The sequence below is a fragment of the Ictalurus punctatus genome, chromosome 27, assembly GCF_001660625.3.
Source record: "Ictalurus punctatus breed USDA103 chromosome 27, Coco_2.0, whole genome shotgun sequence".
NCBI classification, from domain to species: domain Eukaryota; kingdom Metazoa; phylum Chordata; class Actinopteri; order Siluriformes; family Ictaluridae; genus Ictalurus; species Ictalurus punctatus.
In genome coordinates, this window is record NC_030442.2 from 14,234,706 (window position 1) to 14,252,929 (window position 18,224).

The window sequence follows — 18,224 nt, forward strand, 5'->3', positions numbered from 1 at the left end:
TAGCCTTAGATTATGTAAAGTGCCGTCACGTAAGTCCCTGTGAATAAGCTTTTAATATAGAAACATAAAGTACGCTATATGGACAAAAGTTTGTGGACATCTGACAATCACACCCATCTGCTATTTGCTGTTATAATAACCTCCACTCTTCTGTGAAGGCTTTCCATTAGAGTTTGGAGCGTAGCTGTGGGGATTTGTGTTCATTCAGCCACAAGAGCATTAGTGAGATCAGGTACTGATGTCGGGTGAGGAGGCCTGGGGTTCAGTCAGTGTTTCAATTCATCTCAAAGGTGTTCAGTGGGGTTGAGGTCAGGGCTCTGTGCAGGACACTCAAGTTCTTTCACTTCAACGTTGGCAAAGCATGTCTTCATGGAGCTCCCTTTGTGCACTGTCATGCTGGAACAGGTTTGGGTCTCTTAGTTCCAGTGAAGGGAAATTGTAATGCTACAGCATACAAAGTCATTCGATTCAATTGTGTGACAGCTGTTTGGGGATGAACCACATATGGGTGTGATGGTCAGGTGTCCATATGTACATTTGGTCATATAGTGTAAACGTGTATAAGGTATAAACCTGTGATTTTGATTTTCAGCCACCGCTGTCAGAGCCGCTTTTATAGAAAACAATGCCTTCTGACTATTCACATTCAAGAACACAACGATGCTGTGGTATTTTATATATATATAATATAATATATATATATATATATATATATATATATATATATATATATATATATATATATATATATATATATATAACTGTAGTAAATCTCCTGAGTTAAATAATATGAACAAACATTATTTTGTTCTTTTAACACTAAACTGCACGAGAGATTTTAACATTATACCACCAAGTTGATCACTTTATCTTTTCTTTCTGTCTTTAAATTAACTCATCTTTCCTATTAAACCACTAAAACACTCGGTAGCACTATGTGTTGCAAAAACACGTCTTATTTTGAACAGCTTAGTTAGTTAGTTGGTTAACTCGTTAGTTTAAAGGATAAATCAATGCATCGCTGACTAGCGTATAAAACACACTTTTATTTTGAAACCCACCCGCGCGCCTGCTCTTCCCGGAAGTACGTCACTTCAGCATCCTCCTCACATCCCATTCACGCTAATTATTCCTGTCCGGGTTATTTGTGTTGGAGTGAATCTCCTTTTCAGCTGAGTTTACATGTCGAACGGGTAAAATACAGGTTTAGCTGGGAGGGAAAACTCTATAAATATTTGCATTCGCGTTAAGTTTGTTGATATTAGCTGCCGCTGTGAATTGTTAGGATTTCAGTTCACTCCTGTAATAATAACGGCTGCTTTATCTGCCATCAGCTGCAGGGTGAAACGGAGGAAGGTATCTGTCTGAGTTTCTCTTACAGTCTCTTACTTTTATAAGACTATCTCGTTTTGTTGTACTGTTTGGATCCTTTATTAAAACTTGAATGCTGCTAGCTAAGTAATATTACCACCCCGAGCTGAACTGTGAGCACTGGAGATTGCAGCATGTTTATGCAGTTCTTAATAATAATAATAATAATAATAATAGCAGTAGTGGTAGTAGTAGTAGTGGTATACATGTACATGTATAAATTTATTACCACACTACCTGTTATTACATGTGTAATAGTAGTAGTAGTAGTAATAAAATAATAATAATAATAATAATAATAATAATAATAGTAGTTGTACAATTAGTAGTCATGATAATAATAATAGTAGTAGTAGTTGTAGTAGTAATAATAATAATAATAATAATAATAATAATAGTAGTAGTAGTAGTAGTAGTAGTAGTAATAATAATAATAATAATAATAATAATAGCAGTAGTGGTAGTAGTAGTGTACATGTATAAATTTATTACCACACTACCTGTTGTTACATGTGTAATAATTCTAGTAAATAATAGTAATAGTAGTAGTAGTAATAATAATAATAATAATAATAGAAGTAGTAGTAGTAATAATAATAATAGTAATAGTAACAATAATAGTACTAGTAGTAGTAGTAGTAGTAGTATACATGTACATGTATAAATTTATTACCACACTACCTGTTATTGCATGTGTTATACATGCTACTGACATATTTATTTAGAGGTAAAGAAACGCCTGATACTTTTCTTAATTATTATTTTCCAAACAAATATTATATTAAAAAAAAACTGTCTTTAGTTGTGAAGAGAATGTTACAATAAAGGCCATTTGGGGTATTTTTTCTCAGCATGCGTGTTAGAGATTAGGTATACACATCTAGATCAAATGATCTCGATATTTCCGGCTCATAAATTGTAGCAAGGCAGGTGACAATCAACCTTTCTAAACTTATATGAAGTTAAACACACCTATTTGCTTTTAAACTGAATGTGTATGCTGTGCCAAAGGAGACGAAATGAACTGTATTAATATTTGTCTTTAAAACAATTCCTTTTTATAAATGAACACTGAGTATACAAACAAACGTCCTAAAATGTTAGTTTTTGTCTGTTTATTTGCCAATGATATTTTAAACTTAACAACAACACATCATACTGTATTAATTTATAGTTAATGTTGTAGGACCTTCGTGAAACAAGTTAGCTCCTGTTATTACGTGCATTAGCAAAGATATAAACATGTCATAGAGAAGTCCTCTGTCCTGAAGACCCTCCCAGGGTGGAAAACACAGTCAGTGTTAAATAAGTAAATACTTGACAGATAATTTGTTACTATGTAATATGAATGGTAATTCATGTCTCGTTATAGACAGTTCTCCAAGCTGAGCATGTTGCGTGTTCATGACATGCCTGTGTAACTTCTGAGCATGGAGGCGGTGCTTGTCAGCAATCGTTACTTCAGGAAGAAAAAAACCCAAAGCGTCAATGGAGAAGGTCATGAGCCGGTGATGGACATGGACAGATTGGAATCACTGTTAACGGTCGAAGATGACGACGACTGAAATGAGGTGGAATAATTTACTGACACTTTGATGGACAGCCACTAGGAAATAAGCAAAAATAGGTGAGTGTCATAAAATCATTACTGTCATAATAATATAGTAAATTTATAGCTTATATTCTTTTTCTATATTATTGAAATTATTCCCCCCCATGAACAGACTTTGATTTATTTAAGACTTGTGGTATTGTGTATTTGAGGTTGAATGCATCACACTTATAAGCTTAGTTTTTGTTGTTAGGACTCATCCGGAGATTATTGCATATAGCATCTGCCACATTTTTGGTGCTCAGTAGGTCCTGTCCAAAAATTGGGCTTCATAATGCAGCATGAGTGCTTATAATTGCTTTAGTGGCTTAGCTAAAAGCATGGTAGAGTGTGTTTGAGTCTGAATTTTTTTATGTTTGTGCTTGTGTTTATTGCAGCAGTGCCGCAGAGACAGGAGAACTCGGGTCCGTTCTCTCATGGACCTGTGCAGCAGGAACCCGAACCGCACGGTGCCTGTGAGCGACGGTGTGCCCAGACGAGCCGACGTACCCCTGTGCTCCAGAACGAATGGGTGGAGCTGGCCTCCTCACCCCTTCCAGCTGTTCGCGTGGCTTCTCTACCTTTACTTCGCAGTCACAGGCTTTGGAGTTTTCATCCCTCTGCTGCCGTCACACTGGATCCCGGCTGGCTATATTGTATCCTTTGTGATGAAGTTGGACACTTGGGTTAAAATGTAGAGGTGGGAAAATGATCCGGAATAGTGCATATAGGCTGCGTTCACACAGGAAGCTCAGATCTGATTTGAGCAATTTTCAGCATGATGGCAGTGACAACTATGGTACTTAACAATCTCTTCATCTTATACAGTATGTATTATTTTTCCCAAGCATAATTTTTAAAAAAATTTTTGATTCAGATTTACACTCTTCTACGGTTATTTGACTTTAACCCAGTGATCAGTGTACGGGCATTACGTTCGTTTGTCACCTGCTCGTGCACCTGACCGCTGTCTCCATCGACCCTGCGGACTATAACGTCAGATCAAAGAGCTACAAGGGACCACTGCCTGTGTTCGACCGCACAAAACACGCACACGTCATCGAGAACTGCCACTGTTACCTCTGTGAGGTGGATGTGTAAGTGTGGCTAGAGGGTGGAAGGAACATTTCTTGGCCTGCCTGAAGCAGTGAAACACTAAGAGATATTGTATAGTGAAATCCTGTAGTTAATCAAGCAGTCGGTTCAGCAAATAAAACCCGCTAGAAAGATGCTAGATGAGGGTTTGATCACGCTTGTACATGATCGCTGAACTGTAATTACGCACTGAAAGGAAGGAATAGTGCATGAGCATATGGTGTAAGCTGTGGGTAACCAGCAGGTTTTACATCCCTACTCAGCCCTGCTTAGAGCTTCATCTCGAGTCTGTTTTATCGTCAGGAATTAACCGTGGTGTTTCCCTGTTGTTTTCAGAGGGCCGAAATCCAAACACTGCAGCGCCTGTAATAAGTGTGTGGCCAGTTTCGATCACCACTGCAGATGGCTCAACAACTGTGTGGGCAGCAGAAACTACTGGTGAGACCTTCTGAATAATGAATATGCAATATGTTGTGATTGTTTAAAGCAGGACAGAACAGATGGCATTCCCATGATGCCTTGTTAGCTTGGCACTTGTCACATTTCTGTTAAGCAAAGCCAAAATTAGAGTCTTGTTAACCTGGAGCACATTCAGAATGGCACCCAAAACAAACCATGTACATGCCTAAGACTGAAATTACTGCATTTCTTACAGAATTGAAGCCATTTGATCAAATCCAACGAAACCCTGCAAACTGCCTAGTTGAGTAAAATAATCAACTTTGGGGTCGTTTCAGTGATTCTGCTTTACAGTCCCTCCAGGATTTCACGATTTTGCAATCGCAGAAATGAACGTGAAGTCAAGCAAGCTCCACAATATACGCAGGAACTTGCAGTACTTTTCAGAATTACCTCAGATTTTGCGCAAATCTGGGCCAAGACGCATCACACGACACATTCAGTAAAAGCCCTCTTCGATTCAGGTGCGTCGAACACGAGTACAGCTAAAAGGTCTCATTTACCAACAAACATCACTGTGAAAGAGTGTGCGAAACAATTGCAATTTTGTAATTGTAAAAAGTAGTTTTCTGCAAAACAAACAAAAAGCACACACACAAAAAAAACTATTTTGAAGAAATCAAAATCAAGCATTTTTTGGCCACAACAAATCACAAAAAAAAAAATCTGCAAAATCCTGTATGTACTGACTTTACATCAGGCTCCATTACACCACCCCATCACTGAATATGGTAAATGGTCTGCACTTATATAACGCTTTTATCCAAAGCGCGTTACACTGTGTTTCATTCACCTATTCACACACACACTCACACGAATGGTAGCAGAGCTGCCATGCAAGGCGCTAACTTGCCATCGGGTGCTACTTGGGGTTCAGTGTCTTGTCCAAGGACGCTTCGGTATGTGGAGTCACGTGGGCCGGGAATCGAACCGCCAACCCTACGATTAGTGGACAACCCGCTCTACCACCTGAACCACAGCCTGAGCCACAGCCAAATAAATTCCTATAATAGCGTGTTATAGAATCGTGTACTTCTATAACAAGGTCTAGTGTCAGTATATTGTTCTGCAGTTGTTCTTGTCAGTTTTCACATCTTTCCACATCCTTTCTCCATTGCAGTGTTTTCCTGACCAGTGTCATATCCGCTCTGCTGGGCATATTTTTAATTGTGATCATCGCCACATACGTTTTCATCGAGTTCTTTTTGGACCCGTCGAAGCTGCGATCTGATAAACACTTCCAGCAAGGTAGGGTGCTCTGATATGCTCTGATCTGACAACAACAACAACAAAACCCTTTGGCGATGATTCATTCAATTTGTTTACATGCACTTAAATAATCTGATTATAGCCTATCGTCACTATTTAACTACAACAAATTTCATTCATTTTCCATTAGCACAGTGGTAGCGTTAAAAAATGTTTAAAAAAAACAAAAACATATAGTGCTTAGTGCTGATAAATACTTTTCTTGTATAACACAATATGCTGCATTTTAAATGCCATCATGTTATGTATTTCTTTTCGATCGAAAGCATGGGCTCATGTTTATAGGGTGCTCACATTACACATCATCTCTGAATGATAGAGATGATCATTTTTATTTATTTATTTATTTATTTATTGCAGATTGCACGTAATGCTATTCCTCTAGCTGTTTCTGGCTTTTTGATTATATTTGTGTACTTGTTCAGTAAAGATCAGATTAACAATATGTGCTGAATAATCCTATTTTTTGGCAAAAACCCTGCCATCCTTATTAGATTTCGTGTAATCTGAGCTTTAAAACAGCTTTAATGCCGTAAAGGGTTTAGTATGATTTAGTATGATTTGGGTGGTTTAGTAACCGCCCAAATCAGATAAACGAATTCAGGTTTCTCTGACTCATATTTCCCTCTGCTTTCTTTTTCGTGCCCACACCCTCCTTCCCCTTCATTCTGCCTACCTTCAGTGAAGAATGAATCTGTGGTGTGGTTTGTGTTCTTGCCTGTGGCTCCTGTATCTACAGCAGGACCAGCCATCCCTGCACTGGCAGGAGTAACCATCACGATGGGGCTTCTTTCCTCACTACTGCTCGGCCATTTACTCTGCTTCCACATCTACCTCAGTGAGTGCACTACATACATCACCATGTAGTCTTTACACACATTTCTGCTACTCTGCGTGCTTTCGTGGAACGTCCGCGAGACAAGTTAGTTACTGTTCACCGCTTACGCTCTAACTGTTATTCCCTCACTTGCTTTGTAAGTTAATAATAAATGCAGTTTGTTAAACTGTGAAACTGTAAAGCACAAATACCTCCTTCCTAAAGACAGTCTGTCCTTTGGTGGAAAACCAGCTTTACCTCTGGTTGTTACAAAGCGCTAACACTGGAGACTCCTTCTAGAAAATGTTAAATAAACCTCTTCTTACAGAAACCTGCACCATATCAATGATCATACATTTTCCCTTGTTAAATAACATCGTTTTTGAAAACCCTGTGTATTATTAGTCGTAGATAAAGGCCCCTGTGAATAAGTTGTTCCTAGAGAAATAATAACGCATTAGAATATTCTAAAGCTGTGATTTTGTAACTATTGTAAGAGCTGCTGTGTTAGAAAAACGATCACCACCTGCTACCAATCACAATTGAGAATTCATCAGTGCTGTGGTGTAAACATTACTAATATTATGTCTTTACGTGAATTGCTAGCTAGAGCATAAAGAGGTTGTGATTTATGTATGCAAGCTGCAAGACTTCCTATCGGCCACTGCCATATTTTAGTTGTTATTAAAAACAACAGCAACAACAATACAAACACCGCTCTAGTGCGATGCTTGAGAATATGTTACGATGTTAACATGTTCACGCTGACTTGAAACACAAGTGTTCGCTCAGTCACGATCATCAGCACCGCAGTCAGTGATGTTGCTTAAACCCGATGATTCACCAGTTTTATATTTAGACCGTGTTTCCAAGGATGCCTGCTGGTTAATTGCTCATCGTGAGGCACAATACAGGCCAGAACCACACTGCTAAAATGGAGATGATTCTATTTAGTCATGATAGTACTAATTATAATAATAATTTTAATAATATGTTTCGTTTTAGAGTGCTCTATTAAGCTACTCTGAATTAATAGGAGGCAAAAGACTGGGGAAAAAAAGGTTCTAATTAGCGAGTCCTGATTAATAGTAAAATAATAACAAAGAAAAAAAACCCTGATTAATAAGTAAAATAAAATAATGATAAAGGAGGAAATATTGAGGACGTCCTGCTGATTACAAAAAAATGACAAGTTATAAAATGACAAGTTATAAAATGACTATATAATGATATTTTGATACCACGATATCTCAGAAAAGTATATTGTGCGTGGATGTGGGTGATAAGACAAAAATAATATATCACCATTGTTGAAGACTTTTCAATACTTTATTTAATGTCTAAAAATGTAGTATATTTATTTTTTTATATTTAAAAATAATATGTAAAATAAATAAAAACTTGTTAACTCTGAAAGCAGAAAACATTTTGCAGTTTAAGTACAAAACTTTCACATCAAATCAGCTGCTTCTAGTCAGTTTTCTATCCATCCATCCATCCATCCATCCATCCATCCATCCATCCATTTTCTATAATGCTTCTCCTACATTGGGTTGTGGGGAGCCTGGAGTATATCCCAGGGAACTCGGGGCACAAGGTGGGGGAATCCCTGAAGCACGGGGAGAATATGCACACGTGCTAACCTCTAAGCCACCATGCCCCCCTAGTTTGTTATTAAAAATGTAATAAAAATTTTTTTTTATAAAAAATCCTATAATTTATTGTGATATCACTATAATATATTGTTATATCTCCTAGCCCTAAAAGTGACATCATTTATCAGTATAGTAATATATTATCAAAGCATTTCTCATCCCTGTAGCTGATTGGGCATTAAATTACTTAGTTATGTTTTATGATTTTCCATATTAATTTATGAGAATTCATTTTAGACATAAATAAAGGTGTATCACGACACTGCTGTCTTGCAATTGGATAGTTGTATATAACAGATCCATTTTATTACAGTACTTTTGCAAAGACGAGCCTTTCAGCATCTGCTTCTGCGAGAGAGACGAGACGGGAAAGTGAACTGATGCCGGTTATTTGGTGGTTAAATACAGCAGGATTCTGATCTTATACTGATCTTGCCGGTGCTGAGTCCGATGATCATGGTGTGGCGTACAGCTCAGAAGAGCATCTGCTTCCTATTCTTATATAATAAACTGAACTTCATCTGCACTATTATATCCTCAGGGCAGTTATTTAATTACCATGAGTAATGGAATACAGCTGTTTTGGGTATAGTTAATATTAAGTCTGTGTATTTGCATTGGCTGTCCATACTACCTTAATATTAATATTAACTATACCCATCTACACATCTGTATTCCATTATTCATGATAATTAAATAACTGCCCTGAGGATATAATGGTACAGATGAAGTTCATTTTATTACATTAGAATAGGTGGTTCTTATAGATGGTTCATAAGATAGGTGGTTTATGACCTCTGTCTTCTCTCAGTGTGGAACAGGCTGAGTACATATGACTACATCGTTCGACAGAGACATCGACAGGAGGCAAGAGACACTAACAGAGGACCTTCAGGGAACGAGCCTGGAGTTCCCAAGATGAACCTCATCAAGGTGAACATCCAAACACTCAGGTCTGAAATGACGTCCAGGTATGATGTTTAGATATTCAAGGCCTGTTTGCGCACACAGGTCCAGATTAAGTCTTCTCTGGTTGTGATCTGAGGCTCCTGTCTGTAAACTGAGCCATGCCAGGTTTGTGGACTGCTCTCATAACAGGATGTTTTTATTAGATTAGTCATTTAAATCATTCATCTGAATGAAACTAATACAGGACTCTGTTCATTAGGTTGCAAATATATAAAAAATATTGCATGCCGTATTAGCTCTCATGTTTTACACATGGATGCAGTTTAGTTCATGGCAACCAGGTTGTTTAGAATTGTCATGGTTGCTTCACTCCATCGTGTAATTTTTGGAGAAACGTCTCTGCTAGCCGTCGGTGAAAATCTCACTTGGATGCCACGTTGAAGTCTTGCAAAGCCATGGGAAACGAGCATCCACACTGTTGGGTTACTTCCTGTTTTAAAGGGTAGTTATGTTTGAAGGACAGTATGACTACTGGAAAGTTTCCAGTGGAGTAGATAGCGTGGAAACAATGTGTTATTTGTTAGCTACTGCAGAAAAGCGGACGGGTTAGAGTTAGGGTATACACTGGCAACAAGCATGGTAATGCATATAAACCCTACAATTCCCATAGGACTTTAGGATAGGATTTTTGATCACCTTTCACCAGCAGCGTGAATGGTGTATAATGGCTTGGCTCAATGGTGCAACAGACCATGTGGACACCGACTCCTACAGATCCATATGGCTCTCTATCATGCCAAATGCATGCTTCCTATGTTCTGTGGCTTACTCACAATAGACATAATCCTCACCAACTCGGTACCCAATTCTACATTCACAGTAACAGTGAAGTTTTATCTTTCACAATAAATCGTGATGTGCATTCATGCAAATTTTGATAAACAGTGACCTATTTGAAGATGAAATGGGCAACTGATCTTTCTTGTGATTGCTGGATGAAATTTTTTTAAATAGAAATGCAGTTTATAGGCTCTTATGCAAGAGCTCATGCAATGCCAGCTTGCCACCTCACTGGGGCGCTATAATTTCAAAAAGCTCATCGTGTCACTGTTTAAAAGCACTGCATGGAGGTTTGTGTACAGTTGCATAAAAGTCCATTTACTTGGATTTGTCATGAGCTTCACACATGTTCACTTCCTGCCTTGCAGCTACGTCCTGGTGGTAAAGCCTCTATGAAAATGGTGCACATGGTGCCATTTCAGGAAGCTCTACCATCTTGGACTATAGTGGGCTGGTATGTTCTAGGAGGTGGATTGGCTACATTAAATCGCCCCTAGGTTTGAATGATTGTCCATGGTGCTCTGTGATGAGCTGCCACCCCATCTAATGTCTATTCCTGCCTCGTACCCATCATTCTCTGGATCTGCAAGATGGATCTGACCAAGATAAAGTGCTTGCTGAAGATGAATTTCTAATAGGATTTACATTCTCTGAGAAATATATCGATTCTCTTTTCCTTTCTTTACATTTAGGACGTGAGCTATTCAGGTACTCTAGGCTACACCAATCCCGAGATGGAGGTAGAGGATCCCGCCACCAGGAGCTCGCATGGAAATCCCGAGTAAGATGACAGAACGCATATATTGCTGATGTGTACCATGTGACCAACAAGTCAGCCAAAATTCATCTTAAAATGACCCATAGAAAGCATCAGGGAGGAAATTCTGATACCAGTCTAATCCTTGATTTGTTTTATAAAGAGGTTTAGCGACTATTTTAAATTCAGTGCTTGCAATTGTGCTATTAAATATGCAAGCAGAAGAACATTACACATCATTAAATTATTACACAATATTTATTATACAATTACATATGTATTATTATTAGCTCTGGCAGCCGATTCTGAGGCATTTCTTTATTGTCCTGATTGTCTGATCATGTTCTACATATCTTTGCTTTAAAAAGATCTTTGAAGACCAACATGTACATGCTGTGGGTGCCATAACATTTCCAACAGGCACCACTGCTCAGCCGCTGACTATGTATTCTTAAATCCGTTAAATTCAGCATGGTTGGCTCAAATCAATCATCTAGCCTGCTGAAAGAATAACCGCTTAGTGGCTTATTGGTGTTTTTTTTCTTTTCTTTTTATGATCACTCATAAAAGTAAAAAATTTTACATAAAAACATTACAGTAAAATGTTATTTTATTGTAAAGAGCAAGTCCTGCACTAGCTCACTGAAGTTCGGTAGAAGAGAAATAAATGCAGTTTATTAGGCAGTGAAAACTTGTGGGTATGAGCCAGAAACTAAATTGTCATGGTGACTGGCTTTTTAACTTTACCTTCGTGCCAGTTTTCGCATTTGCCAGGATAGAAAAAAGGAAAACATTTTAAGTGGTTGTGGTGTCTGTATTCTTAATTTATATCACATCCAAGACTCTCTAAGCCTCCTGCATTTAGCGCCTGTTTATTTATATTATTAGCCCAATGGGACAAAGTGTGGCGAAGCTCTTAAGTTCGACCTGTGACTCGATGTGCCGTTCGGTAACCACGTGTTGAAGCTGCTATGTGCACGTTTCATAAGAATGAAACCGAATGTCATTTCTTAATAGTAGGCATTCATTGTGTTGTCATGGTGAGCATTTCAAAATACACAAACAAAGCGTAAATTCAGTTTGCTTTCCCATGACTTTAATGGCACTTAGCAAATTGGAGAAGAAGAAGAAAAACATTTCGAGCAGTGTCACTGATCTCAGCTGTCACTTTCATTAAATGTAGAAGGTCAGAACAGTTAGGCAGCAGTAATGAGTTACACGCTGTTAAACTGCCATTTCAGTATAAATTCTAGCTTAGGCTTTGTTACAACTTTTTTGGGGAAAAAAGTCCTTTCCTCGTACCAGGGATCATTTTTAAACATGTTGTTGATCTTAAAACCATCTTGTAATGTAAATCAAGAGATGGTGAGAAAGAGCGAGCTTTATCATCTAATGCGAATCGCTAAGAAGATTCGATCGCTCGGCAACTGCAAAGGACACAGGGTTTGTAGTGATATGCGCAAATAAAGGTGTGTACGTGTGTGTTTGACCTCTTGGTGCCCCCCCCCCCAAATGCTGTTGCTCACAGTGGAATGTTTTAGTCAGGAGCTCAGAAACTGTCAACACTGTTGCTATCATTTGTGATGGATAGCTGTAACATTTGAGTGGGAATTAAAGTCAGTTGGCTAGTCTTTTATCTTATCCTGTCATGCTATTGTTAAACCCGATATGAAAAAGCCTCTTAACAAAGATTTGTGACTAAAGCGAATATACTGGTTGAATTCACGCAGTTACGTGCTGTACTAATCCGACGCTGCGTCTTCGTATAAAGGTTGTACGGTAACGGCAGGATCAGGAGCTCGCAAGAAAGAACGGCCGACGAGGAGCTACTCCCTACCGTTTCCACGGAGCAGAAACCAGCACCTCGTCCTTCTAAAAACACTCAGGTTCGACACACACACACACACACACACACACACACGCTATAGCAGTGTCGTGGACACTACTTCATAGGGAACCCAGACAGTGCATATTTTAGGGTTAGGCAATGACGTGGGCCGTCAGGGCTTCCCAAACATTCCAGGGCTTTCAGAACGAGTATTACTGTTCAAATATTAGTCACATTTTCATAATATGTACAGTATATATTCAAAATAGGCAAAAATGACAAGGCATTGAGTACTGTAATTGTTCAGTAATATTTACATACTGTAAAGTAAATTAAAGGCCATAAAAAAAAAACAAACTAATCCATATTTGCTGTTTTGTATGATCCCCATGTTCCACGGTCATGCAGTGTAAGCCAACTGAACTGGACAACACATATCCTGAACATTTTTACAAAAAGGATATAAATATATAATCTGTTAATTAAGTTCCAGCATGCGCTTATTGAAGGTTGAATCTCAAAGGGCTTCTCATTTACTGTGAAGTGCACCTGTATGTATTTTGTTATTCCCTGTGTAGTGAGAATATACTGTATAGTGAATAGAAAGCCATTTGGGACTCGGTCTAATGGATTTGTAGGGGCTTTGGTAGCACCTCCTTTTAGTTTTCTTTGCTTAAGAAAGTGACGTTTTTTTTTTTCCCCATTTTGCGGTTTACGAAATGCTTTCAAATACTACATGTAAAGTAAATACAATTTGAATGCCATTTTAAATGCTTTGGAAATCTCTAATACGCTCTGAACCTCACCTCACCCTGTGTCAAGATACTGGTTAGATAGAAGCAAGCTGAGATACAAGCTCAGGCACAACACCACTTCGTCCAGTTCTGGAGCTATGACTAACACTGGAAATAGATCTTGGTTACGATCTGTAAACTCATTACACACACGCTTTGTGTTGGTTATCTCCATATATTGGATTGAAGTGTTTCTTGAACAGTAAAATACACTTCTGATCCCTGTCGTATTTTGAATCGTTCTTCCTTGGTTTCTTGTTTTTTTTTTCTTTTTTTTTCTTTTTTAGAAGAAAAAGAAAAAAGTGCGTAAAATACCAGCAGAAGTGATCAATGACCGAGGCACAGAGATGAGTACGAGTAGAGGCCTGGCACATCATTCAGCTGAGCAAGGTAACACACACACACACAATCAGCCATCATGCTTATTTGATAGTCATCAGTGTGGCCTCCTAAATGCCTGGTTTGTTCCTCCAGGGTCTAACACCGAACTGTCATATACATATTGGGTAGAATTATAGCATTTTAAACACACTGATGCATACTTTTACTTAATACACTACTTAATACAGTGTTTTCTAACTGATTATTGCATTTTATATTACGTAATATGGCTAATAGTCTGTACTCCATAGCCACATTTCAACTAAAATGGAGTTCTTTATTTTATGTTCTGCATTTTTGTTTTCACTGTCCATCCATGTTTTAATTGTGTTCATGTTCCAAGCAAAGGCTGTGACAGTGAAAATATCAATGTTTCCTCTCATGTTTGTAACTTACTAAAAAAAAGACTGTGTATAAGCAGAGCATCAAGTTAGCGACCTCTAACCGACCTTCCATGGGTTCTGCCATACTGCGAAATTTGACTCCTGAAGTAGAAAATATCAGAGAGTGGGCCATTCATGTGGAACCTTTTCATATACACACCGAACACACGGCCATATTCCAGTTTGCATTATAGTTCGTGAGTACTGTATCTGCAGAAAAATGGAAGTTTGGTTAGTAGTCGATGCTAATTGGAATTACACTGCCAGTTTTATCACGCAAAGACGTAAGGAAATGTTGGCGTTCCTCATGGTTTTCTTTCGTTGCCACCACCACTCTCATGTTGTCTGTAGAAAAGACATAACAGCTCCCTGCTAGCTAAATGGTTAACCTCATATACCTTAACCTTATATTCGCACGTTTCCTAGTAACTGCATTCTCAAGACTTTAAAAGGTGGACATATTATGCGTTCACCTTATGTTGAATCTCATAAATCGGTAGTTACGTAGCTGTAGTGTTAGGAAGAAGTTTACGATTGTCCAGTGTAGTATTTGCTTAAGAGCAGTGGTTCTCAACCATGGCGAGAGATCAGAAGGGGGGTTCAGACAGGGCATCATTTGGGTGCTCGGTGTATTTTATTGCTTTTCAAATAGAATGTGCGTAAATGAAAAACCCCGCGATCCCTCTCAGTCTGTATTTTCATTTTGCTGGGGAGAGACGGAGCTTAGCCGGCCTTTTATCTAGCTGTCAGTGCAGTCCAGTGTTGCCAACTTAGTGACTTTTTTTTTTTTTTTTCTGCCAAAAAAAAAAGCGCCTAGCGACAAATCTAGTGACTTTTTGGACAAACCTTAGCAACTTTCCAAATGTCGCAGGTACTGTCCTGCAAGCGCGAGGTCTTGCTTTCCCTCTGCACTCACACCTCTCTCTGCGTCCGCTCTGAACAGTGAGGGGCTGAGAGGCGGAGATTTAACAATGTCATGGATAACGAGACGTACCCTTCATCCCAATTTACATCATTCATATGCGAATGTTTTTAGAATGTGATACGAATGTAATCCAACATGTTTTACATGTAAAATAGTCCACGTTATTACAGCCTAGTTCTCTTGTTCAAAGTAGTTATAGTTCAGAAACATTTTTGATCATTCATGTTTCATACCTGTCTGTCCGTTATATAGTTTTATAAAAGTTATGGAAAGTACTTTAAAAAAAAAACAAAAGCGAAAAAAATCAATCTATCTATCAAAAAGAGATTAGGTTATATATAGATAGATTTAATATAGAACAGATAATCATTATACCAGGTCTCCTCCAATTTGGGGGGGGCACATGATATTGGGGAGGCTTAGGGGGTGCTATAGTTGCAAAAGGTTGAGAACCTCTACTTTAGAGCAATTTAGAGAAAATTGCAATAGTGCTGTATCTGGTACTGCTCCGTCCTGACACCTAGCAGTTTATGTTTTTATTTTTTAGATTCTATTTGCTCGTTATGTTGGACTGTTTGCATTGCGGTGGTTGCTGTGTTCTTTGTGAATTTTATGCACCGTTACTCCTAATCGTGTTTGCTTTGTTTGAGTGTAAGCAGTGTGTGTTATCTTCAGTGCTGTGGACTCATGTGGTGATCCACTGCATCAGGATTACTAATTACAACCTGCACTGCCAAATTATTAACATAACACACATTATTTTAGTGAATAGTACATTCCTCAGCAATGTGGTAGCATTCATTGTGTGAGTGTGCCATATTTCTGTACAGTGGTTTGTGTGCATTTTTTGTGACCTTGTGCATCCCAATCCCTAGAGTTCTCCGTAGCTGCTGCCACTCTGTCCTCATCCTTAAGCCAGCGCCTCGCTTTCCCAGCATTCCCTGTGCGGGTGACCCTCCCCCCTCTGGCCCCTGTGCAAGCTGCCGGCCCCCCTGCTGAGTACCACTCTGATTCCGCAGAGTCTCTGGAGGAGATCCCTGTAGCTCTGGCACGCCTGGGGACTGCCACACCAGCGCGGGTGCCCATCACTACCGTTGGCCATGCGTCCTCTACACAGCGTGTTTTACTTCAGCCATTACCCTCTCCACAGCCCCGGACCAAAAAGAAGACTGTGGCTCGCAAGGTTGCAGAAGAGAGATTCGAGATGGCATCCCATAATCCTTTCGTATTCGTCAGTAGAGGAAGTGAAGAGACTACATTAACTCTAGACGGCGCCAGAGCGGAGGACGGACTCGGTTACGTCGGAAAACGCAAGCACACAAGCAAGAGAAGAGGCGTAGATGAGCCGAGACTCGGCTCCAGAACGAACACACCGCTAGCATAGGAATATAATTGCCATGACTTACCTGGCTGAGCAAAATGCTAGCAAAACTTCCCAGAGATAAGCTCTATCATAATCATACGAATCCACGGGCACTACAATCTCAGATGTAGCAACAAAAGTCTCAGTCCACCTATGCAACCACCACTGAGTGGAGGATTTTCAAACTGGATTCTGATCAGTCTTTTCAGAAATGATCATTGCAGTTTCATTTGGCATTTCATTAATTCAATACATTTTCCTAATCACTTCTCTCGTAGCATTGCACAATTGTATTTGTACGTTTTTTTTTTTATTTATCATAACACGGTTTTATCAACTATTAATTCATATTGAATGCCAAAGCTTGTATATTGTGTACAGTCTATAGCAGATTGAAATATCTGTTGACTGTTGCTCTAAACATAAACATCAGTGGGTTTTTTTCTTCCTCTTCATAATTCCTATATGTTTAGTTGTAATGTTATCATTAATGTTAGTTGTTTTTACAATGGCACATTTTCGTATATTACGACCTACCTACTTTAATGTTTCGTTCTTATACTTGCAGAAATGTCACTCATTCCCTTGAGCATGAGCCAAGTCCTAAATGTCCCAAATGGAGCCCTAATCCTACAGTCCTCCTCCATGTCCACACGCTGGTGATGTAGTTGAGATGTATGCGATTCAGGCACAAAGATGTAAAAGCAAGCATTTCCGGGCGGTCCTTAAAACTTCATTAAGTTCCAGGTGTGTTGGTTAACGATGGCTCGCCGTTCAGTGACGCCAGGTGAGGGTCACAAAACTGCACAGTTATTACTTAAAGAGGATGTTTAATAACTGATAGAGGTGTGTGCAGGAATTTATATCCCACATCCAAAGGATTTCTGACTTTCTGAGGATTTCTGTTCATTCTGACCAATCCCACATGCCCCCGCAGGAAGTTTAATCAATCCCACCTTCTCGCACATTTTTTTTTTCTGTTTGCACCTGGACGTAATATTTTCTAATAAAACGAGCCAGTTCTATTTAACAAATGAGTGATTAAACCACTGTGACACCGACTAGGATAAAGTTTGTACTGCCGAAGAACGAATGAACACGGTAAACACATCGCACAGTGGTGTTCAAGCATCCAGTATGCTACAATGTTAATAAACGTGGCCTTTCTTCATATCTTTATTGCTGTTGTTGGCTTTGACGTCGCTGTATGAGCTTTGCCTCGCTCTTAAGAAAACTCATCCGCTGTGTTTTAAGTAAGAGACCACTGCCGAGTTCACTTTCATGGCTTTGTTAATGGGCCCAGTAAGTGTACAAAGTGAATACTGTTTTAAAGCCATAAATAAGAAATGCGACACCTTGCGCCCAAGTGAGGACCGTGAACCTGCAAATGCGCCATTTGGGACAAGGACTATATCTGCACAAGCGTTTTCTTGTATGCTAATTCATAGGAAATTTGCAGTATTTTCTTTTTAAAAAGGCCCGGGTACTATATATTTTCTGTGGTATACTATTGGGGGGAAAAAAAACAACGTGTTGCTTGTTTTGTGTCGTCTTACGTCTTGGTAACACTAATGGATAGATCAGGCCAGTTTTGAGGCTTGTTTCGGATGAACACAAAAAGCGTCCTGTTTCTAGGCTGTTAAACAGTTATTTTCCTGGATTATCCCGAATATCTTGTGTAGAAACGCACTCTTGATGGAATGTGTGGAAGACTGGTATCAGAAAGTGTGTGGCATTGGGCAAAATACAGTGGATATAAGTCTACACACCCCTGTAAAAATGGCAAG

General features: G+C 39.0%; 1 protein-coding gene across 2 annotated transcripts; it reads left to right on the plus strand.

The window, feature by feature from the left end:
* The first annotated feature begins 1,086 nt into the window (after positions 1-1,086).
* zdhhc1 (zinc finger DHHC-type containing 1) lies at positions 1,087-17,608 on the plus strand. 2 transcript variants are annotated; one of them, XM_017459215.3, is made up of 12 exons: positions 1,087-1,356; positions 2,744-2,998; positions 3,361-3,618; positions 3,884-4,059; positions 4,394-4,495; positions 5,637-5,764; positions 6,468-6,623; positions 9,069-9,190; positions 10,699-10,787; positions 12,535-12,649; positions 13,673-13,775; positions 15,950-17,608. In XM_017459215.3, exons 3-12 carry the CDS (start codon positions 3,400-3,402, stop codon positions 16,456-16,458), a joined length of 1,719 nt encoding a protein of 572 aa, XP_017314704.1. In that variant the 5' UTR covers positions 1,087-1,356; positions 2,744-2,998; positions 3,361-3,399; the 3' UTR covers positions 16,459-17,608. The 2 variants fall into 2 exon arrangements, with proteins under 2 accessions (XP_017314704.1, XP_017314706.1); XM_017459217.3 differs by having other exon boundaries at positions 2,748-2,998.
* The last annotated feature ends 616 nt before the right edge of the window (positions 17,609-18,224 follow it).

Coding starts and splice junctions, on each gene's coding strand:
- zdhhc1 (XM_017459215.3), top strand. CDS start 3,400: ATGGACCTGTGCAGCAGGAACCCGAACCGCACGGTGCCTGTGAGCGAC. Junction 9,191..10,698: donor CCAAGATGAACCTCATCAAG/GTGAACATCCAA, acceptor CTTTACATTTAG/GACGTGAGCTATTCAGGTAC. Junction 10,788..12,534: donor AGCTCGCATGGAAATCCCGA/GTAAGATGACAG, acceptor CTTCGTATAAAG/GTTGTACGGTAACGGCAGGA.